The 25,810-nt window shown below is 45.0% G+C and overlaps 1 protein-coding gene across 15 annotated transcripts in view; it reads right to left on the bottom strand.

Moving 5' to 3' along the window:
- Nucleotides 1-25,810, bottom strand: part of SORBS1 (sorbin and SH3 domain containing 1) — a 132,072-nt gene that overhangs the window by 25,485 nt on the left and 80,777 nt on the right. For 5 of the 15 annotated variants that reach the window (XM_038743540.1, XM_038743541.1, XM_038743545.1 and 2 more), the window contains 8 exons: nt 24,863-24,946; nt 16,881-16,979; nt 15,341-15,390; nt 12,233-12,405; nt 10,179-11,666; nt 9,326-9,411; nt 8,716-8,883; nt 1,310-1,356 (listed from right to left, as the gene is read on the bottom strand). In XM_038743540.1, the coding sequence (XP_038599468.1) occupies nt 1,310-1,356; nt 8,716-8,883; nt 9,326-9,411; nt 10,179-11,666; nt 12,233-12,405; nt 15,341-15,390; nt 16,881-16,979; nt 24,863-24,946 (2,195 nt within the window). Of the gene's footprint in view, nt 1-1,309; nt 1,357-8,715; nt 8,884-9,325; nt 9,412-10,178; nt 11,667-12,232; nt 12,406-15,340; nt 15,391-16,880; nt 16,980-17,568; nt 17,635-18,071; nt 18,087-24,862; nt 24,947-25,810 lie in introns of all 15 variants that reach the window. The other 10 variants (XM_038743542.1, XM_038743543.1, XM_038743548.1 and 7 more) reach the window with 4 other exon arrangements.

The following is a 25,810-nucleotide window of genomic DNA, read 5'->3' as shown; positions in this document are numbered from 1 at the left end:
GCTCTGCTCTCAAACTTGCCACTGGTCTGCTGTGTGACCTTAGGCAAGTCACTTAATCTCTTTGATCTCAGTTTATAAGATACTGGCCCTCCTTCCCTCTTAGATTGTGAGAACTGTGTGGCCAGGGACTGCGATCCAAGATGATTATCGGTTATTTATCTGAGTGCTCGACCCAGAGTAAGGGCTCAGACAACACTACTAGCAAAACACCCACAGAGGAAAAGGATTTGGTTTCTCAGAAGCTTTCTTAGCCAGCTCCAATGAGTCAATAATGTCCAGATCCAGAAGATTCAAGTAACATTTTCAACCCACTTCAGATGTCTGCCCACACTTCCCTTCTGGGAAGATGGAACATCTGCTGAAGGGCGAACTGGAAGTTTGTTGGATGACAACACCGTCTCCGCTTTTTAATACTGTGGTGGATGACAACCAATTTTGTACTGTTTTGCACCCTCTCAGCCTGTAGTTTCAGTGAGTCATAGGGTGGAGCTGGGCAGCTGTGCTTCCCCTATACCTGAGGGGTGGGCTTTTTAGGGCAGACTGCAAGGGAGGGGGATTAGACATGGAAGAGGGCAATAACAGGCTTGTTGGGTGGAGGGTACAGTAATATAGGAACTTGTACTGAAAACGTCAATGTGTGATAAATTTGAACCACCTACCTCATAATTCATCGAGTCCCACTAAATCAACAACTATCATTAATTTTTTCCCACAAAACGAGGCTCTTCAAGAAGGGCTAGAGCGAAAGTGGCTCTAAGCTCGACTTCTTTCCATTTCACCCATTTGAACTGGGGGATTAACAGGGTAAAAGGGAAGTTCATTGGGATTTTGATTCTAACTTGGAGGTATAAGGTTATTTTTTGAAATACATTATTTTTACATTACATTACATGTATGTGGATACATGTAATGTAAAAACATTACATTCTTTTTTGAAACTAGATCTAGACATCTGTGTTGGAGGCAAAAATTTGAGTTATCTGGTTAAATCTGAAATCAGAATGAACTAAACAGGGTGCTTCAGACGCTCTGCCAGAGTCTTGTCCACCTAAGTCCCCTTAGATAGTAATATTGTTTTTGCTAAATAATGACTATGCCTCCTGTTCCTCAAGTGGTCAATGTGTCACATAACTAGGCTTGGAAAACAGTTTTTTAACCCAGCTGGATTTTTCACATCTTAACACTGCAGGATCCTGCTTTTAATTTTTACATCTGATTCCTACACAGGGCGTGCTCTTCTTTACAAGGAGCAGGCTACCTGGAGAAGGAGAGAAATGGGAAGGAGCCCTCCTTGCTAAGGGATACTCACTTTAGCGTTTGCGCTTTAAAGTCAAACCTGGCTCTCGCAGGTCTCATCTAAACACAGGAAACAGTTCAAAATTAAAATGGTGCATGGCTGAAAAGACGTCTTCATAACACTCCTGAAAGCACAGCAGAGAAACACACCCTCGCCACCTCATGAAGGAGCAGAAAACACTGGCATAATTCCAGTTCTCTGAACCACAGGGCAGATCTTTGGAATTGACGATCAGATTTTCCTCCCATGCAGGAGATTATCTCCATGTGGAAATGCCATGTTTGCGGAAGAATGGGTTACGGAGACCAAAAGTCAACCCGGTGGGTCCCAGTACTGAATTATGCCTCGATAGTTTTATAGTTTTTTGGTTTTTCTTAAAGCAAAGCACCACCCTCTGGTTAATGCGACGAGGTCAAAGCCACACTGGAAGGAGTGGTGGAGAGTCACCTCTTCACTTCCAGCCTCGAAAGCAGGAGCATGAAATGGGAGTATCAGTCGAAGAAAGGTTGATTGCCCCACCCTTTACTTTCAAGAGCAACTAGTGTGGTAAGGGAGGAATTCTCCAATTGGTCTTCTGTCACTTATTGAAGTGAATGAGAAGCAGCGTGGCTCAGTAGGAAAGAGCACGGGCTCTGGAGTCAGAGGTCATGGGTTCAAATCCCAGCTCTGCCAATTGTCAGCTGTGTGACTTTGGGCAAGTCACTTAACTTCTCTGGGCCTCAGTGACCTCATCTGTAAAATGGGGATTAAGACTGTGAGCCCCCCGTGGGACCACCTGATCACCTTGTAACCTCCCCAGTGCTTAGAATAGTGCTTTGCACATAGTAAGCGCTTAATAAATGCCATTAAAAAAAAAATGCCCAAATGAGCCACTGCTGCTTTGGCCCTAGGGAGCCTTGAAGGAGCAGTGGCTGTGATGAGCAGCACACGGACGCTTCCTGCTCTCTCCTGGGCATCAGGATTGTGGCTGCTTTCATCCAGGCCTTGTTACATTTCCTTCAACCCACATACCCAACCTATCACCAACTCCTGCAGCGTGGCTCAGTGGAGAGAGCCCGGGCTTTGGAGTCAGAGGTCATCGGTTCAAATCCCGGCTCTGCCACTTGTCAGCTGTGTGACTTCGGGCAAGTCACTTAACTTCTCTGGGCCTCAGTTCCCTCATCTGTAAGATGGGGATTAAGACTGTGAGTCCCCCATGGGACAACCTGATCACCTTGTAAACTCCCCAGCACTTAGAACAGTGCTTTGCACATAGTAAGCGCTTAATAAATACCATCATCATCATCATTATTAAAATGCATCTTTTCCTCGCCATCCAAACTGCTTATTTGCTGATCCAAGTGCCTATCTTATCCTGCTGTAACTACTACATCAGCCTCCTCACTGACCTCCCTGCCTCCTGTCCTTACTTCACTCTGCTGCCCAAATCATTTTTCTTAAAAAAAAATTCAGTCCATGTCCCCTCACTCATTCATTCATTCAATCGTATTTATTGAGTGCTTACTGTGTACAGAACACTGTGCTAAGCACTTGGGAAGTACAAATCGGCAACTATAGAGACGGTCCCTATCCAACAACGGGCTCACTCCTCAAGAACCTCCAGATCAAAGAGAAACTCCTTACCATTGACTTTAAAGCACTCAATCCGCTTGACCCTCCTATCCAACCTCCCTGATTTCCTACTAGACAACCTACTTAGAGAAGCAGCGTGGCTCAGTGGAAAAAGCACGGGCTTTGGTGTCAGAGGTCATGGGTTCAAATCCCAACTCTGCCACTTGTCAGCTGTGTGACTTCAGGCAAGTCACTTAACACCACTTTCCCCACCTTCAAAGCCTTATTAAATCACATCTCCTCCAAGAGGCCTTCCCCGACTAAGCCCTCATTTCCCCTATTCCCCTCTCCCTTCCGCGATACCTGTGCACACTGATCTGGGCCCTTTAAGCATTGGATATCCAACCCACTCTCAATCCCTCAGCACTTACGTTCATATCCATAATTTATTTCAATGCCTGCCTCCCGGCTAGACTGTAAGCTCCTTGAGGGCAGGGAATGTGTCTACCAACTCTGTTGTATTTTCCGAAGCACTTACTGCTCTGCTAACAGAAAACACTCAATAAATATCATTGGCTGATTGCTTGATTTGCACTGGGTAGGGCAGGGAGAAGGGAATGGAGGAGAAATCCCAGAGGAGGCAGATGATGAGATCTTGTGAAGGAGGTCAAATTTTGATTGGGTTTTTAGGAAACACGTGGCAAGGAGGGAGGAGGTGGGTCTCAGCCTGAACACAGACCTGGGAAAAGAAAGGTCTTCCAGAGGATTGAGATGGAAGGAGGAAGAAACCTGCCTTGTTCTGCGAGCGTGGGCAGGGATGGACTGTCACTGAGATGATTCAACTGACTCAAATGAGAAATAGGTCTCCTGCTTGCAAGAGCCTCCTGCTTCCACTGCCACTAATTTCGCTGCTTTCCCATGTCTCCCCAGCACAGAAGTGGCAGCAACGCACAAGTATACAACATGGCATAATGGGTAGGGCATGAGCCTAGGAGTCAGAAGGTCATGGGTTCTAATCCCTGCTCTGCCACGTGCCTGCTGGGTGACTTTGGCCAAGTCACTTCACTTCTCTGTGCCTCAGTTACCTCCTCTGTAAAATGGGGAGTGAAACTGTAAGCCCCATGTGGGACAGGGACTGTGTCCAACCCGATTTGTTCGTATACACCCCGGTGCTTAGTACAGTGCCTGGCATATAGTAAGCACTTAAATACCACAACAATAATAGCATACAGTACTTCCAATGAAATGCAAGGCCTCATTTTTGTCCTGTGGTTGCCCGACCACAGTGGCTGCCATCGGTTCCACCACACCAACTGTCCTCGGGGTAGGTGATTCTCCAAGCTCAGTTCATTTTCAGGACCCATCCCAGAAACATTTAGGACATGCACATTCCTACTGCTTATCGCCTGCACTGAAGCCCACATCCCTCTGGTGACAGCCTCCTGCCTACAGAATGGAAGAGGCGAGTTTCCAATCCTAAGAAGAACAGCTGAGAAGTCACACGTGATTCCCTCCTGAGGGTAGCCTCAGTCTTCTGTAGATCAGAAAAGAGTCCAAGAAAAGACGGGGAAGCGGCCTGGGCCTGAAACCAGGACGTCAGGAGGAATACTGAAACTCTTCAGGCTCTTGCGCCTTGCTGCTTATCTGTTAGGGCAAATGATTCTGACAGGCCAGATCCTGAGCAAGCTAAATTGGCTAAAGCACTTAGGATAGTGTCTGGCTCATAGTAAGTGCTTACCAAACACCATTAAAAGACAAAAAAATGGAAAAATGGGAGAAGCATTCTGCTGTCTTTACAGTTTGATTTTACCTCTGAACAGACAAGTCAGATCTTACTATCAACTTCTGGCTTTGTAGGGAATATCTTGGGAAGATTTCGGCTTCCTTGAGCTCGGAGTGCTCTTTCAGGGGTGTCTGAAGTAGGGAAGTGATGTGGTAGGATGGGGAGTAGTGTCACCTGGCAAACATGGAAACGAAGCATCATTACATGAGTAGCCAGACTCTTCCAAAAGATGAAAAGTAAGTCCTGGTCAATTATGATGCTTACACTGGAGTGGCCTTTATGGAGGCACTGGAAAAGGGGTGGTTAATTCATGAATGGGAGGAAAGACTACAAGGAATTGGGGTGGAAAAGAGAGGGGATCAGAAAGAGAGAAGCACTGCGGCCTAATGGATAGAGCACTGGCCTGGGAATCAGAAGGACCTGGGTTCTAATCTCGGCTCCATTATTTGCCTGTTGTGTGACCTTGGGCAAGTCACTTCATTTTTCTGTGCCTCAGTTACCTCATAAGTAAAATGGGGATTGAGATTGTGATCCCTATGTGGGACAGGGACTGTGTCCCACCCGCGTATCTTGTGTCTACTGCAGCACTTAGTTCACTGCTTGGCACATAGTAAGGTCTTAACAAATACCATTAAAAAAAAGGGAAAGAGGGTGCAGCCTGTTACACTGAAGATGCCTGCCCAAGCTTCCAGGAGACCAGAGTCTTGGGTGATGTTGAGGCAAAAAAGAGAACAAGGAGACCAGGAACAAAGTTTCAAGGGTTCTCGAAGACTGGATCAAAATTGCAAATCAAATTCAATAGGAGTCAGTGTAGTGTGACACAATGAAAGAAGAAAAATCTATATAAAGGGGCATGGTTGGTGACTGGTGATTTTGATGGACAAAGATGAAGAGTCCACATTGGAAAGCAAGTTGAGAGAAGCAGCGCGGCTCAGTGGAAAGAGCCTGGGCTTTGGAGTCAGAGGTTATGGGTTCAAATCCTGGCTCCACCAGTTGCCAGCTGTGTGACTTTAGGTGAGTCACTTAACTTCTCTGTGCCTCAGTTACCTCATCTGTAAAATGGGGATTAACACTGTGAGCCCCTTTGGGACAACTTGATCACCTTGTGACCTCCCCAGCGCTTAGAACAGTGCTTTGCATATAGTAAGCACTTAAAAAAATGCCATTATAAAAAAAAACAAGTTGAGTAGGAATCAGCAGTGCAGGTAAGGAGTTTTGAATGAGGCTAGGATTGGACTGGGGCCAAGAAGGAAGCTTTCCACACAGTAAGCTGTGACCAGATCTAGGCTTGGCAGTTAAGGGCCTTGGAGAACTTGAAGAGAAGGGACATAAAGAGGAGTAAAGGATGGAGAAACAAGAACTGAGGAGAAGAGAAAGAAGGCTGAGGAGTTATGGCAATAATGCTTTCCAAGTATAGGATAGGCTCTTACCCAGCGGATGGTGAGTAGGTGTTCTTTGTTTCCTTCCAAAACAAGGCGAAATGGGGTGAAGTCAAAGCCCAGAGAATTTAGAGGAAAGAAGGAATTTCCCCATCGGCAATTACTAAATGGGCTTCCAAAGCAGGATGTGACTCTCCTTCTCTGGTGACTTTCTAAAGGGGGATGGATTCCCTCTGCTTAGGTCGGTTTTGCTTGCTCTTCTCTAAAAGCCAGGGCCTCCTCCCAAGCGGGTGAACTTGTGATCCCACCCTCTGTCATCTCTTCCTTTCATCATTTCCTCCTTGTTCCCCTTCTCACCCCAACGATGTCTGTTTCCCCATCACCAATTCCCTTGACTACACCCACACCCAAAATCCTTTCCCTTCCCTTCCTCTTAAGCCTCTTCATCGGTCCTTCAATGACGACATCCTTTTTCCTTCCCTTCCTCTTAAGCCTCTTCAATGGTCCTTCAATGAAGGCATCCTTTTTCCTTTTCCAATATGCCCTCCTTCTTCACCCTCCTTAAATTTTCCCTTCCTCTGCCAGCACATGCAGTCACAACAGGGCCTGCTCCTTTCTTGTATTTAATCTCTCACCTCCCCACCTTATTCCCACTCGACACTACCACAACACCCTAAGACTGTGGGTAATCACCACACTCTTCCCATCCCACTGCACTTATGTATGTATCCTTACACTCCAAAGCTTCCCCTACCTGCAACATATTTTATAATCTGTCTCCTCCACTTGATGGTAAGCTCCTTGAGGAAAGGAATCCTGTTTATTAACTAGTGTACTCTCCCAAGCAAAATGGCCTATTGGAAAGTGCGTGGTTCTGGGTGTCAGAGGGCCTGGGTTGCAATCCTGACTCTGCCATTTGCCTGCCATATGACCTTGGGCAAATCACTTAGCTTCTCTGTGCCTAGTTTCTTTACCTGCAAAATGGGGTTTCGAACCTTGTTCTCCCTCCTACTTAAGACTATGAGCCCCGTGTGGGACAGGGGCTGTGTCCAATCTGCATATACATTATCTTCTCCAGTGTTTAGAACAGTGCTTGGCACTTTCATTCAATCATATTTATTGAGCCCTTACTGTGTACAGAGCACTATACTAAGCATTTGGGAAAGTACAACAATAAACATATTCTCTGCCCACAGCGAGCTTAACGTATCAAATGAAACAATTGCTATTACTAGTCCAAGGGCTTAGTGCAGTGCTCTGCACAGAGCAGGTAATCAATAAATACTGTTGGTTGATTGACTCATTATGGCCTTCCCAGATCCCTTTCTTCCTTTGCTTACCTTGTCCCTCTCCTGAGTCTCCTCATTCTTCTGTTTTAGAGCATTTCCTTCTAGACTGTGAGCCCGTTGTTGGGTAGGGACCGTCTCTATATGCTGCCGATTTGTACTTTCCAAGCGCTTAGTACAGTGCTCTGCACACAGTAAGTGCTCAGTAAACACGACTGAATGAATGAATTTCCTTTTAAATCCCGCTTGCTTCTCCACAAGCCCTCCTCGCCGTGCCGGCTAACTGGCCACCGGAGGCCCTTCTCTCCCACACCTCAAACACTCACTTCTCCCAGCATTCCTCTCCCATCTCTTCCCTTTCTTCCAAGAACCCTTTTCCTAGCATTTCAGGATCCTTTCAAAACCTCAGCCTTGTTTGCAGCCTGACCCTCCCATCTCAGCACTTCACCCCTCCCAATGTCTCCTTCCTCTTCAACTTTCCACTCCATCTGCTCTCCTCACCCTTTCTACTCAGAGCCCACTCTTTCTTCCTTTTTTCAGCTTTCCCTGCAAACCCTTCCCCTCCTTTTTCTGCTAGCCCTTATTTTTAATACATGCTTTTCGACTTCAAGTTGATGATTCTCTTCCTGAAATGATACCTATAGTAACAATAATAAAGGTAATAGTAGTAATCTGTGGTTCAGCAGTGCTTCACCTTGAGAGATTCCTAAATTCTTCATGGTCCCACTTGATTTCCCAGTGAAGATCCCAACGTTTGTGAACAGAAGAGGTGTGTTGTTTAATAATGGGATAGACAGCAATAGCCATTGCCGTGAGGGCATACAAAGCTAGTCTATTCCACGTCTCCTTACCCAATCCATCTAGGAGAACTGGACAAGGGTGAGGATGGCTGAATGCAATCCATCACCACCTACTAGACACACAACTGAAGTACACAGCCTACTGATGGGGTGTACCTTTAGTGGCACCTTTTGAGTATCAAGAACAATGACCCTAAATCGACAACTGTACCAGCCCTTCAAAGACAGAATAGTGCAGTATAATTCCCCAACCTACTGGCCATTCCTACGACAGGATCGACAAGGCATAAAGTTTTTAAGCAGAATGCAGAGACAAGACAACACCAGAGCAATATGATGCAAGATGTAAGAGGACTTGGCTTATTATGATGGCTGATATTTAAAGGCATGCATCAAAGGTGACTACCAGCAGATCTCAGCAGGGCATGCTTTAATATATACAGCTTGACACATAATAGAGATTAATTCCATTTACCAGGCACGAAAGAGTCAAAGCAAGCCTAAATGAAGCTAGTATGGAAAACACGGTTTGGAGAGCTAATGTTGGCCTAGAGCACAACACCACGAGAGGCGAATATCGCTTTGGGTCAAGCAGCAAATTGAGGTAACCCAAACAGACCTCTGACCCAGATTTCCTCTTTGCAGTATCGTCTACATTTAGGAGGTCTCCAAAGCGTTCATTAGTGATAAACTGATGGTGTGTTGGAATAACCCCCGTGTGCCTTCTAGCTGCAATATCGGCCTCTTCTTGTTCTCGCTTAAGTCGTCTCTGGTCCGCTAAAAGTTTCTGCCATAAAATTGCATAAAATGGGGTGTGAATCATCCTGTACAGGGCATTTGAAAATTGCCAACAAATATGACTAAGGAAAAATACGGAATTTCTGAGAACATCAAATTCTGATTTAATAGACGTCGTTATTACATTTCTAGCTTACAGAACCTTCTTCAAAGCAACTTAGCTGGGAGATTAGAGGCGAGCCTTGAAGGTAACGGAGACAAATATACATGTCAAAACCAATGTTTAAAGCTGTCTTGGAAATTCTTTCTTTTTTAAAGTGATGACCTTAATCCCACAGTTAATCTATGGCACAGCCAGGAATGGAGGCCAGAATTTCGGTCACCCCCTTCTCTGCTACATCACCTCCAGTTACAAATACAGGCAGGCCAAAGAGAGTCATCCTTTCACATTTTAGCTTCTGGAGATAAATAAAATTAAGGGTAGTATTTACCTCTTTATCATCATGACGCCTGCGAATAAATTCTTCAGGAGATTCCATATAGTCAGCTGGTGTAAAATGCCTTGGTGATTCTGAATCTACTTCGAAACAATACAGCGGAGTTAAAATACACCGATTTATTTACAAGACCAGAAGGGAAAATGCTTCCAAGCAATCAACGATTTTTCCCCCCTGTGGTAGTTTTAAAGATTTCCAATTACTTTTGACTAATTAAAATCATTTAGAAATTGCTGATTTCGTTTCCCTTTTAGGATCTACTTGTGAACCAATACTGATAAAAAGGAAATGAAAGAGATGAGAATAGAAGAGAATACAGAACATTCTGAGAAGAATGGTTATTGGATCAGTAGGGGTTTTCTTGAGACAAGCTGTACACTCAAGCACAGACACACACAGGCATGTGTGCACACACAACATACTTGGGGGCACACAAAGCAACCCCCCCCCCCCCCGCCACACACACACACAAATACACACACATCCGGGTCAAAATGTGAGAGGCTGTTCCTCCAAAAGCAAACAGCAAATGAGGTGGTTGCCATTATTTGGAAGAAGGCAAATAAGGGAGGATCCAAAAGTTTGACTGGGAATGTCTCATTCCACCCGAGGGGCCAATGTTTTCTTGTAAAAACAAACTGAGGCGACGCCTTGGCAATCGAGGTGCAGATGCTTTAGAAGCACAGCCGCTGCCGGCCCTGACTAAATGCCAAGCAAAACACTGATGACAAATGAACAGAGTAGGAAATGGACACCGAGTCACATGGAAAGAGAGGACAAAGCAAGCAAAATGGGAGAGAGAGATGGGGCGGGGGAGGTCACACTTCCACAATACACAAAAAGCCACCTCCGTGGTTTGTTCCAAATTCATTCTGCAGGTTGTTATTTCTATCCAAGCTGCGATAGGAACAAGGGGTGGCGTTCCCGTTACGACAGGGATCTGGATACTCTTCCGGGATACGAGGCCTCTCCTGGCCGGTCTCCGGGCCGGGGGGGCAGTCCAGCCTCTCCACAGCCCGGAGCGACGACTGACGACGGGGAACCGAAGGCTTCCCTTCGGGGGATCGGATCCGGCGGGGGTGACTGATGTTCCTGAGACTGCTCCTCTGAGGCACCGAGTGGTGCCGGCTCTCGGCCCTCTGCCCCACCGGGGGGACAGGGGGGTCTCCGGGCACAGGCTTCGGGCAGTGGTGTTGCAGGGGCTTTTTCACCCGGAAAGGCAAGGGGCTGATCAGGTAGATGTTCCTGAGGAGAGTGCTCCTGTCCCCCGGGGCGGCTCTCCACTCGGAGTTGCGGGAGGCCTGGGGCTGCTGCTGCTGCTGCTCGTGCTTGCGGATCGTGGTGAAGCGGGTGTAGGACGCCGGGCAGCTGCCCTTGCACTTGTTGAGTCGGTGCCTCCGGGTGCCCCCGTGCCCACCACCCTCCCCGCTGTCCGTGGACACGGTCGATAAATGGTCGAAGTCATCCGAGCAGGCCGAGGGGGGCTCCGAGAGGGCCCAGGCCGGGTCCTCGGAGGCGCCGCGGGACGGCGAGGCCCAGCCCACCGAACGGCCCTGGGTCGACGCCGCTCTCTTCTCTGCTGGGTGGAGCCTGGGGGTCTCCAGGAGGGATTCGGCCGAGCGCGCGGAGCCCAGGCAGTGCCGGGAGAGCAGGGGCGCGGGGGATCTGCTCAGCCGGCCGGACAGGTGGAGGGACGGCATGGAGCGGGACCGCTGGATCAGCTGCTCGTAGGCGGTGATCCGGGACGAGACGGTGTGCTTCGGGATGTGGTCTGAGCCCTCCTGGCTCGGATTCGCCTCTCCGCCAGGCCCCCCCGGGCCGCTGCTCTCAAAATGGGAGGCCAGGTCCCGGACGCTAGAGGACGCAGCCCGCTGGAGCCCTGACCGGTTGATCTGGTGCATGTTCCTGTAGAGCACCGTGAACTCCGACCTGCCCCTTCGGGAAAGGGGACAGCACTTTCTGCCCCCCGCTCCGTACTCCTGCAGGCTCAAGGTGCTACTGGATTTGGCGCCATAATCACCCCCCGACCTCATGAGCAGGTTCTCCAGGCTATCGCCTCCTTTGTGAGCCAACAGAGCAATGGAGCTACACAGATTTTCACAGCTCTGAGCCTTCTCCTGGGGTAACAGGGGGCCCTTCTGGTCTGGAAAAAGAGCGTTAGGAGCGGAGAGCTTAGGCTTGAATTTGGAAGGAAGGATTTCAGAAATGCAGGCTTTTGCAGCTGACAGGGGCTTCTTATGTTTACACGTAGGGCCTAACACGTTACTAGCATTGAACGTTCGGCTATTAATTGAAGAAGGTGAAATCATATGAGCATTCCCACCTTTATGGTCCACTGGTAAGCATGCAGAATAAAATAAACACAACCCATTAGGTTAAAAGCCGAAAGCTGCTAAGAAAGGAGAGGTCACATGCTCAGTTTCCACAAACACGTTTTCAGTAGGTCTCGGAAAGCAAAATAAAAATAACAGTGCTGCAAAACAGGTGCAAAGATGCAACTGAAAAAGCATCACCCTGTCTGCGGGGATTGGGCGTTTCGGCGAGGTCAGAGTTCAGCTTGTTTCAAAGAGTGAGAACAGAAAGAGACACTTCGAGGGCTCAGGGAGGATGGGGTGGGAGAAAAGGAGAACTGAGAAGATCAGGAAGGAAAATGGGCAGCGAGGAACGGGGTAAAGGTGGGAGGGGTGACACAAGAAGTCTCAAAAGGTCTGGATAAGCATCTGAACTCGTCAGCACGTATCCCAGCTTTTCGACCCAGGCATTGTTCTGCTGGTTCCTCGGAGAGCACGTGAATGTGTGTGTGTTATTTGTGTGTGTTAGTGTGTGTTATTTGTGTGTTTGCATACATGAGTATGCACACACAAGGGAAAGAGTAGGGGTCATGCTCCCATTCCCATTTACCTTTGGTGGAAGCAGAGCTGGACGGTCGCTTGAGACCACTTAATCCTTGCAGAGGAATGTCTCCTCCTTCCAAAACACTTTTATATATCTGCCTCTCATTCTCCAGGCCAGCGGAATCCCCTCCAGCCACATCTGGCTCTCTTCTTACTGCATGGAAGGTGGGCGAATAGGAGCTACAAAAATGGGGGTGAACGAGATACAGGATTAGAGCCGGACAATGAATTACTAAGAATTTTAAGAATTCTAAGAATTCTAAAAATTCTCAGGATTTTAAAGGGATTTTTACCAGCGGAAGAAAAAAATAATACACACCTCACCCACCTCAGCTTCTGTCTGACGAGAGTGTCGTTTTGGTTTAGATGGGAAACAGAGTAGACGCTTCTGGTTTCAGCGTTCCCGAGGCCAGAGGTCAGAAGACCCATGAGAATGGAAAGGGGAAGGGCCCCATCCAACTCTTAAATGTGCCCTCCTGCCTCACCCAACTACTTTGGAGTTGAAATAGATCTTCGATGGTGGGTCCAGGGACCGAAACACGTAGTCCCCACAGGCTAGAGCTGGGATGTGGCTTTCATGATGGCGACGAACCCAAGGAGCAACAGGCCGGTGACCCCCACGAACCTTTCCCAAGGTAGAGGTCACGTTTCCCACAGAGACAACCCTTGTTGTCCTCTACTAAAGAAGTTTAGGAGATGTCTGTGGAGTTCTTGACATCACACAGCAACATAATGCTACAAACAGGACCTTTTCCCTATTCCTTCTGGGGCTGGGAGTGAGGCTAGCAACACAGCTTTAATCTTCTGATGGGAAGGAGGGAGGAGGATGAAGAAACCTATTTTTCAAACCCCATGGGAGTGGATCAAAGGTATTACTGGTTGTTTACCACATGCAGAGCACCATACTAAGCGCTTGGGAGAGTACAATACAACAGAGTTGGTAGACACATTTCCTGCCCACAACAAGTTTACAGCCTAGAGGGGGGGACAGACATTAATATAAAAATATAAGATGCAGTGTGCCCTTATGGATGGAGCCTGGGCGCCGGAAGAACCTGGGCTCTAATCTCTGTTCTGCTGTGTGACCCTGGGCAAATCACTTAACTTCTCTGTGCCTCAGCTACCTCATCTGCAAAATGGGGATTACGACTGTAAACCCCATGTGGAACACGGACTGTGTCCAAACTGACTAGCTCCTATCTACCCCAGCGCTTACTACAGGGCCTGGCACATAGCAAGCGCTTAACAAATTCCACCTATATAGACATCTAATTTCTGGATATGAACATGAGTGCTGTGGGGCTGAGGGTGGGGTGAATAGCAAATCCCCAAAGGGTATGGATCCAAGGACACAGATGATGGGTATTAAGACTGTGAGCCCAACTTGGGACAACCTGATAAACTTGTATCTCCCCCAGTGCTTAGAACAGCGCTTGGCACATAGTAATTCCACTATTATTATTATGATGATACAGAAGGGAGAGGGAGTCAGGGAAAACAGGGCTTAATTGGGGAAAGCCTCAGTGACATTCTTCCAACCCCAAGCCGCAGGTCCCTTGGGTAAATACACTGTATTTAGGCTTCCACAAAGGGAACGGGATCAGAGCCGACAGCCAATAAATTATGCTCTTCATGAAACCCTTCTAACCTGGCCTAGTCTCCTAATCCAGACATTCATTCTGGACTCCTTCTGCCAGGCCTCCGCCTGCTCATTTGGCCCAGGACCCTTCCTCACAATCCCTGCAGGTGCCTAGCCTATGCTGACTGTCTTCTGAAGCAACAAGGCCTACTGGAAAGAGCAGGGGCTTGGGAGTCAGAGGTCGTGGGTTCTAATCCCGGCTCCGCCACTCGTCTGCTGGGTGACCTTGGGAAAGTCACTTAACTTCTCTGTGCCTCAGTTACCTAAACTGGAAAATGGGGATTGAAACTGTGAGCCCCACATGGGACAACCCGATTGCCTTGTATCTTCCCCAGCGTTTACAACAGTGCTTGGAACATAGGAAGCGCTTGACAAATACCATTATTATTATTATTTTGCACTTCTTGAGCTACAAGAGTGGGTGAAAGCCTGCCAGTTTACCAGTGTATCCTATTAGGTTCCCTTGGCCTAACAGAATTCCACACTCCCCCCAACGGAATTCCACACTTTGTTTAGCCTCTTGCCGCACTGGCAGCCATCATCCCCCACAGTATTTCTTTACAGCTGAAAATTACCTATAAACCCAGCCGATAAACCCAAATCAGAGTGAAAATTGGCACTTTTGAATTACTGAACTTTATTACATGGTCATGAACCTAGATCTGATGAGCAGAAAGGTAAAATTGTTTCTAAATTATGACTCACTGCTTGCAATTTTCGCTGAGATCTCAATGAAATGAAATATTTGTAAAGACTGACGCTGTATAAAGTTATAAATGTATCTTAGTCAAAATGAAATAATGAAGCAATTGTAACTAATTAAAAAAGTTTAATAGTCTTTCTCTCTGATTAGTGGGATTTGAGAAACTCATTTAGACTGTAAGCTCTAGACTATAAGCTTGTATGGGCAGGGAATGTGTCTGTTTATTGTTATACTGTAGTCTCCCAAGCACTTAGTACAGTGCTCTGCACACAGTAAGCACTTAATACTGTTGACTGACTAGTCAATGCCTCTGGCCTTAGAATATCTTTTTAAACCTGAATATACTATAGAAACAGTAATTACACAGCATAACAATAATTTTTAAAACTAATATGTTTCAGGATGGGAAAGCAACAAACACGAGCTTATACTGTGAGCCCCATGTGGGACAGGGACCACATCCAACCTGATTTACTTGATCTTCCTCAGCGCTTACAACAATGCTTGACCCAAAGTGCCTAACAAACACTATAGCTCAACCAAAGTAGTCAAAAAGCCTTCCAAATTTTTCTAACCTTGAAATAACAATCGAGGAAAGGTAAGGAAGGAGAGAATGGTGGTGGAATGTTTTGGCAGCCAGACTAAAGAATAAATATTTCAGAACTCAGCCCAAAGTGGCTAAAACAAGCCCAACCACTTTAAGGCCCAACTCACGTGCATTCCCTCTTCTATCACGCTGAACGCTAAGAAGGGGGATGAAGACCAAAACTTACTAGGACAGATGCTCGGGTGATGTTTCCAGAGGGGGGTTGACTGCTGTACTCTGCAAAAGGCCAAACAAAGAAGCTATTGAGACAAAGAGCCATTCAAGGAAAGAAACAAAAAGTGAAGTCATTTTCCTTTCAGAATTTAGAGATTGGCCTTTGGAAGATAAGAAGACTGGAATATAAAAATTCTGAATGCTTGCAAGGGTAACAGTCTTTTTTTTTTTTGTTCTCACAGAGGGGTGACATTTCTGCATAGCTGACATCTCCTCACAGTGCCTAATTCTTTAGACTTTTAGTAGTGAGTCATTTTGCATCAAGCCCAAAGCAAGAAGATAAGAGCCTAAACTAGGAGGCAGAAGCTGTAGATTGTTTGCCCCCAGCTCTGCCCCTGGTTCCATTAAGCAGTAAATATGCCTGGGTAAAATCGTTGATGCCAACAAAATATGGTTGGAGTCAATTAAATCCAAAAGTCACTTTCTTTTAGAGGGGCATTTTCACTTTAGCTGCTGCTTTCCTATAAATGTGAAAGAGAATTGACACTATTAAAATACAGTGAGGGAGTCTGTTGAAGAAATGCTACATTTAAGTATGCCGTTTGTTTCTTTCCTTACATTTAGAAACATGGAAACAGGAAGAAATGCTGCTGTGCCACACTTAAAACACCATTTAAAACTCAAACAATCCACATTGGAGAGGATAAGCTCAAGCGCAATAAAATTATGTTCATTTCAATTTTGTTTTGTTTTTAAATCACTGGATTTACAAACTGCAGAGACTCCAGCTGTGGCAATGAGTGCTGAATCACTCAGAGAAGCAGCGAGATCTAGTGGGAAAAGCACAGAACGGGGAGTCAGAGGACCTGGGTTCTAATCCGGGCTCTGCCACTTGTCTGCGGTGACCTTGGGCAATTCACTTAACTTCACTGTGCCTCTGTTTCCCCATGTGGAAAATGGGGATTAAGACTGTGAGACCCACGTGGCACACAGACCGTATCCAATCTGATTAGCTTGTATCTTACCCCAGTGCTTACTAGAATGTTTGCCACATAGCAAGTGCTTAACAAATACCATTAAAAAAAAAATCACCCAGGCGTGGGCCACAAGAATAGCAAGTCGTCCAATATCCTCTTTAAAAATTCAAATCTTGGTTGTTTCAGGAGGTGCTCCAGAGAAAAGGAGGGGTGAACAAAGGGGAAGGGAGAACATGCTCAGGAGTTAGTGAAAGCAGACACAGAGGACTCCAAAAGGAGGAAAAAAAATTTAAGGTACTCTTACTGCCTAATTCACGTGCAAAGCCAGTTTGAAAGAGGCACGCAACTCAACACATATCTTTACCAAAAACAAGTCTTAAATAACCCGGGCTAAAAAGTACACCTGAAAACAGATGCCAGGAGGGGATTCAATCATTTTGGACAGAAGCTCGGAGAATCATGCCATGCCAGCCATCAGCACAGTCTTTCACTCTAACTTTATTTAATAACCATCCAGAGTGAATAGAGGGAGCAGGCTTTGAAAGGGATTGACAGCATGAAAAGAATAGGAAATACCTTCCATAGCTTATCAGGCGCTTTATTATACTTCTCCATTTTTTCTAAATCTGCCTCTAACTCAGCCTGGTAGAGGTTGATATCTCTTTCTAGATCAGTCTGGTTAAAGAAGGAAAGAATGGAAACATAATGCTTAAGATTAGAGGAGAGGAAAAAAGGAAAGTTCAATTCGAAAAACAAAAAAGTTTCTTTTGAATAAAAAAGGCCAATATGGTGCGGCTAAAAACACAGAAATAACGGTACTAGCAATTGTTCAAAGATGACATTAGAATGGTGATTACTGCATTAAGTCTAAAAACTTTAAATCCCAATCCAACAAAGCTTCTAACATTTAATTTTGGGTGCTGCAAAGGAAAAAGATCACAAAATGTTCACAAAACCAACTTTTCAAATAAGCTCTACTTTTTTTTTTTTCCCATCAATCCAGGTGATGCTAGAGAGACTACCGCTGCAACTCAAAAAGGCAAGCGACTGCTAAAATCTCTTTAAAGACTACTGTGTATCACTTGAAGGCTATTTACTAAAAGACATCGCTCACGGGTTAAAGTGAACTAAAAGTGGGGGGGGGGAAAAACACCCCAAACAAGCCACAACACACCCACATAAATCAAGGAAGTCTAGAGAAAGCACGCGCGCATACACACACGCACGCACACACACAAGCACAACACAGGCAGTACAAAGTTACCTTTCTATCCTCCCTAGTAAGGATAGAGCAGTCTCCAGGAGTATAATCCCATATCTTTTTTGGAGGCTGATGGAAAGCAGAGGAGGAAATGAAGAAATGAGAATAAAGACAACACAGAGAACATGGAGACTGGTTTAAAACAGAGAGAGGGTCACATTAAGGGATTTGCATTAACACAGAAAGAAAAAACCAAATGAAAAGGGTGGGGGGAGAGGGCGGGGAGGGGGAGAGAGGGGGTGATCGACTTTTGCACACATACCAAAAAGATCACTGTGGGCTAGGAAGAGGAGCATGCAGAACCCCGAGTTGGAAACATTTACTACCGACTTTGTTTCTGCCTGCACTCTCTCAAAAGAGTGTAGGTTTCTAAATTTACAAAGAAAAAATAATAACCCACAGTCAAATGACAGGCTTGCTTCCAAGTTTCTTTTAAAATGAAGGACCACAGCGAGAGCCTTTAATTAAATAAAAAGTGGGCATTTCCTTCCACAACAGATACATACCATATTAACAAATGGCTGAATTTCCAGCGTTGGCAATATAGGGTAATGAGAACAAAGTGTTATTTTCTGTTTAAGGTTTTATTTTCTTCTGCAGCAGTGAAGCCAATTTATGAATTGGGCTTTAAATTCTTTTGAGGGAGTATCAGAATACGTGTGTTATGATAAACTATACTGAAGGGACTTTTCACTAATAACTCCCCCCAGAATCCTTAAAGACAAGTTACGTTAAACTATGAAACTGTAGAATGAATACTGTGACAATTGACAATATGAAATTTCTTCCATATGAGATCTCAAAACTCTTTCTAGACAGTCATTTCCCCCAAATCCCTGAGAAGAAGGTAAGAATATCTTACTTTTCTGGGAAATAGAGACTTGAAAATAATGCAATTTTAATGAAAAGAGTTTGGGCTTTGAAAAGTCCAGAAATCATGACTTCCAGTTTTCATATCTTAAGCAGCAGGGAAAATACCACTGTGGACTTTATTGTAACCATCTTTCTTCCATTGTTTTCTCCAAATATAATGGCCTTTTACAGAGATGTAATTTAAATAACACAATTATGATAACATTGCTCTGGGGATATCTGTATTAATTGCAACTGCTGATGCTTAGTAAACTCAATTCTCCCACATAAATGCAGGCTTGCAAGGTGGTGAGGGGAGGCTGAACTAGAACTCTGTAGAGATTTGCTGTGTTTAAGACATCTTTGTTCCATGTAATTGCACATAGTTGAATGTAGACATCAGTTGTAGAGGGATGAATAGAGCTTAAAATTCTGATTTTCTGGAAGCTTTCAGTCATTTATTACTTGGCTGGGCTGCCTTCTAACAATGGCTTTTTAAGGTTGAAGCAGTGTGGGTTATTGGGTAGAGCACAGGCCTGGGAGTAAGAAGGACCTGGGTTCTAATTCCAGCGCTTCCATTTGTCTGCTAGGAGACCCTGGGCAAGTCAATTCACTTCTCTGTGCCTCAGTTACCTCATCTGTAAAATGGGGATTAAGACTATGAGCCCCATGGGGGACATGGACTATGTCCAACCTGATTAACCTGTATCTACCCCTGTACAGTGCCTGGCACATAGTAAGCACTTAAATACCATTTTTAAAAATAAAAATAATTCACTGTGGGGCCACTGCTTACACTTGGTTTTCTTTTCTCCAGCAATGGTGCTGAAATAACACACAGCTGGCCTTTAAAGAGTAGAACCAAACTGACCTCTTACAGTCCTCGAGACTGTAAGCTCATTGTGGGCAGGGAATGTATCTGTTATATTGCTATATTGTACTCTCCCAAGTGCTTCGTCCAGTGCTCTGCACACAGTAAGTGCTCAATAAATACTATTGACTGACATAGGACTTTTATCAAACAATGGTATTTATTGAGTGCTTAGTGTAATAATAATGATGGCATATTAAGCGCTTACTATGTGCAAAGTACTAAGCATTTGACTTCCAATCTCCCATCCCAGTGGCTTCACTTCAGAAGGGAAATGGGGATCGGAAATCTCCGTCCTAGGCCTTCAGGTCTGCAGATATGTCTGAGCCATGTTGCTGGATGGAATTTCTAGACCTTATCCAACAGAAACAGAGACAGGCTGGCATGGACAGATTTGTAAGGATTTGCAGTTAGGCTTGCCTAATTATGTACATGTATTCCCTCTAGATAACTGCCAGCTCGCTCTAGATTGCCCAGGGATTGCATCTAACAAAACTCTATCACACTATGCTCTCCCAAGCACTTAATGCAGTGTTCTTCACACAGTAAGTGCTCCATAAATGTCACTGAATGATTGACCAGGAGTTTCTTTAGTCTTATAGTGAGGAAGACCAGACCCTCCCACCTGCATACTTCCTTCATTTATGTGAATGAAAGCCAGACTGTCCCAATTGTTAAACTGCCTTCTTGAAGAAACACACAAGGATCAGCATAGCTTAGTGGAAAGAGCACGGGCTTGGGAATCAGAGAACTTGAGTTCTAATCCCAGCTCCGCCACCTGTCTGCTGTGTGACCTTGGGCAAGCTACTTTACTTCTCTGTGCCTCAGTTGCCTCATCTGTAAAATGGGGATCAAGATTGTGAGCCTCACGTGGGACAACCTGATTACCTTGTATCTACCCCAGTGCTTAGAACAGTGCTTGGCCCATAGTAAGTGCTTAACAAATACCATTGTCATTATTATTATTATTATCATTATTAATTTGCACTGAAAGAGGTGCCAGAACTCAAGCAATGATGTCATTTTACATTTCAAATCTGTAGTGGCTATAAAGTTGAGCAGGCAGTCTATGAATTACCAAGTCCAGATGCACCAGGTCTTTGTCCCTGTAAGCTCTGAATGCCTAACTCTTTCAGGCTAGGTGACAAGTGAAGTCTATTGTTCAGTACAGTGAATTGTGTTTTGGTGGCCTGATAGAGCAGATGCAGTTTCCATAGGTGACTACTTCTCTCTCAGGCAATCATTTAAGCTCTGCAGGCATGCGGGTCTGTGGGTTTCCCAACTTTAAAAGGGCCCCCAGGAAGGGGAATGGTGAAATGAGTTGATAGCTGGAGGGTCCTGTGAGATCTGGTCCAACATTCCTGCACCATTTCACTAGTCTCAGTACCTCCACAATGGCCAGAATATGTCTGGGGAGGAAAAAGTGGCAGGGGGCTACTAGTGGCATTGGATGCATCTGATAAATGCTGTTTTCCAACCTAGCTGTGGAAAAAATCGTATTCCACTTGATCAAACGAAGATTTTCAACCGAAATCTCAGCTTGGCAGCCCTCTAACCAGTGATGGGAGGGGTGATACTGGAATTTTAGTCAGATTGACTGGGGTAGGGGGACTCAAAAGGGGGTGAGATGTAAGAGTAATGGAACACTCTTCCCTCCGGCTCAGGCCCTTGCTTCCAGAACCACACTCTGCTTGCCCCCCATCTCAGCCCTTTGACCCCACTGCTGACCCTGGAGGAGGGGCAAAGAGTACTTCCAAGGGAAGAGATTGGTTTGGAGGGTCAGAGTGGTGCTTAGAAAGGTAGATATGGGCGGGGGGGGGTGGGGGTGGGGGGGCTGGTGAAGTGGGGCAGCAGGAATGTTTGACCAGATTCCACAGTAAGTTCCAACTATCCCCCCATCTTCCCAGTCCCATTCCTGCCCAAGCCCTAGAATGGGATGTATACAGCCATTACCTCCATTTCTTCCTCTCCAACTCCCCTTCTGACCCTCTACAATCAGGTTTCCACTTCCTTCACTCTCTTGAGACTGCTCATCCAAAGTCGCCAGTGCCCTTCTCCTTGCAAATCTAACAGCTTCTACTCTAGCCCAATCCTCCTGGATCTCTCAGCTGGTTTTTTTGTTTGCTTTCCCCCCGCAACACTCATCCTACTCCTTGAAAAACTATGTAGTCTTGGTTTAACTGACAGTTTTCCCCTAGTTCCTTCTCAGTTTCTTTCAGCAACTTTTCCCCTGGCTCCCTGTGACTATATGTGGGTTTCCCTCAGTCTGTGAGCACTGATGTACTCACAAACTCCCACAGCTCTTACCCACATATCTTATATATCCTGTTACTTAAGCATCAACTCATGTACATAGTCCTTTTTCCTTCTGCCTCCTGCTAAGTTATTTTAGGAGCTGTCTCCCTCACTAGACTGTAAACCCCTTGAGGGCAGAGTTCATATCTACTTACGATATTATTCTCTTCTATAATAGTGCTCAGCCCATACTGGCCACTCAATCAATACTATTTACTGAGTGCTTGAGTCGGAAGAACAAATTCTATTCCTATGAATTCTTGAGGACTTTTTTGGTCAGTAAGATGACATCAAGGCTTAAAAAAAGATGAGATAATTCTGCCTCTAGAACCAATTTCAAGCATTTTTTTTTGCTTAAATTATTTCTAGACTTTAAGTTCCTTGTGTCTACCAACTGTTTTATTGTGTTCTCCCAAACACAGAGCTCTGCACACAGTAATTGTTTAAATACTATTGACTTTATTATTATCATCTAATTTTCTAGGGTAGACTTGGTCTAAAACACCTCCATATGCAAATCATTTTAACTTACATGCAAGGATTGAAAGGTGCTAGGAAGAGGGGGAAAACTTTAGGGAAAAGTCAGGATGTTTGAACTCCTTGACACTGCTTAATTTCAAGTGCCAAATCCAAGGTTAAGATGGGGACTTTCACTAAAAGCCTCCCTTTTAATCCACTAAATTTCCCCATTCACATTTCCTCTGCACCTCAAATCTTTCAACCTCCAAATTGCTCATTTTTGAGTTATAGCAGAAAATATGATATTTATTGCCCAGTAAATGCGGATTTAAGCATCAGTGGACCTTTACCCAGTTCCATATTTAAAAATAACAATATCTGTTGAACTTCCCTAGTCAATTATTACGACATCACCAGAGGTGATTTCAAAACCGTTTTGAAACCCAAAGTCCCAAATGTCTATGAGATAATGACAGAGTTTCTTGATGGGACTGAGAGGTGAGCCTCGGTTCCAGCATCCTGCGAAGTGTATACGTGATCTTCACCCACGTTAGCCAGCCACAGGCACAACTGGAATTAGAACTCAGATCTTCCGATTCCCACGATAGTGAAACAGCATGGCCTGCTGGAGTCAGAGGACCTGGGTTCTAATCCCTGCTCTATTACTTCTTTTTTTTTTAATGGTATTTGTTAAACGCTTACTAGGTGCCAGGCACTGTACTAAGAACTGGGGTACATAAAAGCTTACCAGGTTGGACAGAGTTCCTGTACCACATGGGGCTCAGAGTCTGTGTGGTCTGGGCAAGTCACTTTTTCTTTTAATGGCATTTATTAAGAGCTTACTATGTACAAAGCACTGTTCTAAGCGCTGGGGAGGATACAAGGTGATCAGGTTGTCCCACAGGTGGCTCACAGTCTTAAACCACATTTTACAGATGAGGTAACTGAGGCCCAGAGAAGTTAAGTGACTTGCCCAAAGTCACACAGCTGACACTTGGCAGAGCCACGATTTGAACCCATGACCTCTGACTCCAAAGCCACTTTCCACTGAGCCACGCTGCTTCGCACTTAACTCTTCTGTGCCTCATTTCCTCATCTATAAAATGGGGATTAAATATCCCTTAGGCTGTGACCCCCCTGTGGTACAGGGAGCATTTCTGTCTTGATAATCTTACTTCCCAAGCGCTTAGTACAGTGCTCTGAACACAGTAAGCACTCAATAAATACGATTGAATGAATGAATAAATGAATGAATCTATCCCAGAGTTGAGTACAGTGCTTGGCACATAGTATGGACTTAAATACCGCACATTATCAGTGCTTTTTCCACTGGACCAGTAGGAGGGCTAGTGTCTGTGTAGTGTAGGAATTATCCACATTTATAGATGTGCATCGGAAACTCTCCTTCAGCCCTGAAGATCTCATGGAACATCACAAAAGAGAATTAAGCATAACCTAAAAACTGTGAAAAGAATGTTGATGAATTGAGATGCAGAGGCTAAGTTATTGGTCCAGTATGAATGGGGGAAGAGATGGAACTAGGCATCAGAATTCTTAACCCCCAAATCCATCTTCAGTTACAGGGCTTTGTCTTTGTGAACCAAACTAAGTGCTCTCCTTACAAATACAACACTTGGATTGTTTTGACACAGCTCGGCACATTACCTCTAACCTGTTTCTAATTAAAATGACAGCTAAACCATTCCCTCATTGTAAACAGGGTTTATTAAACCTAATGTCAAGCCGAAAGCAAAGGATTCAGCAAAGGAAGATAATGAGCTGGATTCCCCCTAGTTGAAGGTGGTGTAAATTCAGATCTGCAGGATTAAGTGGAACAAACATGTTCTCACATACAGATCACCACTTTGTCTAATTTATGACATCCCTGCTTGATCCAACTCCATGCACCTCAATTAGGGCCCCAACAAAAACATGGGAGAAGTGAGTCCACAGCTAGAAAGCAGCCCCCTGAAACTGTTCCAAGAAGGGCTTGTTCAGTGCTTTGCACACAGTAAGCACTCAATAAATACAATTGAATGAATGACTGAACGAAAGGGCAGGGGCAGAATCTTGCAGTTTCAGCTGCACTGAGGTCCCGGTCTTTCAGCCCTTGCTGGCCAACTGCAAGAATTGCTAAGGAAAAGCTTTGGGTTTAGGGAGGGACGGGGCAAGGAACTGAATAATGTCGTTGCTACCAGCATTTGCTTCCCTTACCATTTGCCTGCTGTGTGACCTTGGGCAAGTCACAGTTTCTCCGGGCCTCAGTTTGCTCATCTGTTAAATGGGGATAGTACCTTTGTTCTCCCTCCCCCTTTAGACTATGAGCCCCATGAGGGATAAGGACTATGTCTGAACTGATTTTATTATGTCTCCTTCAGTGCTTAGCACCTAGTAACCCCTTAACAAATACCATTACTATTATTATTACTATTAATAATGATAATAACTTGCAGAGGACACCGGGGGATGGAGAATTCCCACAACCCGAAGCCCTGTAACAAAACTGGCTTATTACATTTGTTCCAACCCTGGGGAGGAGAAACAGAGAAAAGTCAATCTAAAATAATCTTGGAGGTAATATTTAGGCATCATTATAAGATGCTTTCTCTTCTCAGGGATACTGCCAAGGGTCACTGTCTTTAAGGAAGACTGACCCATAGAGGAACAGGCAACTAATTTAATTCCAGGCCTCACCGTCAAGGTTCCCTTGAGACCCTACTTCGTGAACTGCTCCTCGATGGATCTCACGTTTCGGAGCAAGAGAAGCGCAACAGCATCATTTAAAAAGGAGGCTGCTTTCATTGTCGCTATCAAACTTACCGGTTTCCCAAACTCCAATTCCGAAAAGAATTTATACCAAGGTTCATTCTTTAAATCTATCTCTTCTGGGCTTATATCTCGAGTCTACAGGAGTTGGTGATAGCGGAATGGAAGAAAGAGAAGGATAACATTATGCAAAGATTACATAGGAAAAGAACCATTAGAGATGCAGTGCTTTGGCTTTTCAAAACGGTTGCTTTCTTCCATGGCCAATAGCTTTGTTGTTCACAGAATTTTTCATTTCAGGGCTTTAAGCCCTTTTACTTTCTAGGCATTGGTTAAAGGATTGCAGGGGCTTGTTGTGGGCACGGGACTGTGTCTGTTTATTGTTATATTGTTCTCTCCCAATTGCTTAGAGCAGTGCTTTGCACACAGTAAGCTCAGGGGATGTGTCTGATGTTATATTGCACTCTTCCAAGTGCTTAGTACAATGCTTTACATAGCGCTCAATAGATTAATAATAATAATAATAATAATAATAATAATAATAATAATAAATACAACTGAACAAATGAGAGGGGAGGGGAGACAGAGATTCTCATTGGGAGACAGAGGCCTGGGAGAATGATTTGTTCACGGCCTCAAAATCAACATGCTGTTGGGGCGACACATTACAGTTGAGTCTCCCGTTCAAACCCCTGGGCAGTGCCTTCTTCAAATCCGAATGAGGAGAAAGCAGCAACCGCTATGTGGTTTGCAGCCCATTCTTCATTTCAGCCATGTAAATGATGAGATGCCCAGGTAGAAGAGCTACTTTTGCTGGGCCAATGGTAAAACTCACACTCATCTTCATTTATGTACTTGCTTACCTCCTGGCTAAATGTTTTTTCAGCCAGGGAAATCTTTAATGCTTGTTTGGCAAGTTCACTTAAGGAAAAAGAAAATAACCCACACCTCTACGGCACTTTTCAAAACTACCACTGTTACTGCATCTTTAATGGCACATGA

The sequence above is a fragment of the Tachyglossus aculeatus genome, chromosome 3 (assembly GCF_015852505.1).
Source record: "Tachyglossus aculeatus isolate mTacAcu1 chromosome 3, mTacAcu1.pri, whole genome shotgun sequence".
In the NCBI taxonomy this organism is placed as follows: domain Eukaryota; kingdom Metazoa; phylum Chordata; class Mammalia; order Monotremata; family Tachyglossidae; genus Tachyglossus; species Tachyglossus aculeatus.
Note: the sequence above shows the minus strand (reverse complement) of the source record. Positions and strands in the feature narration are given on the sequence as shown.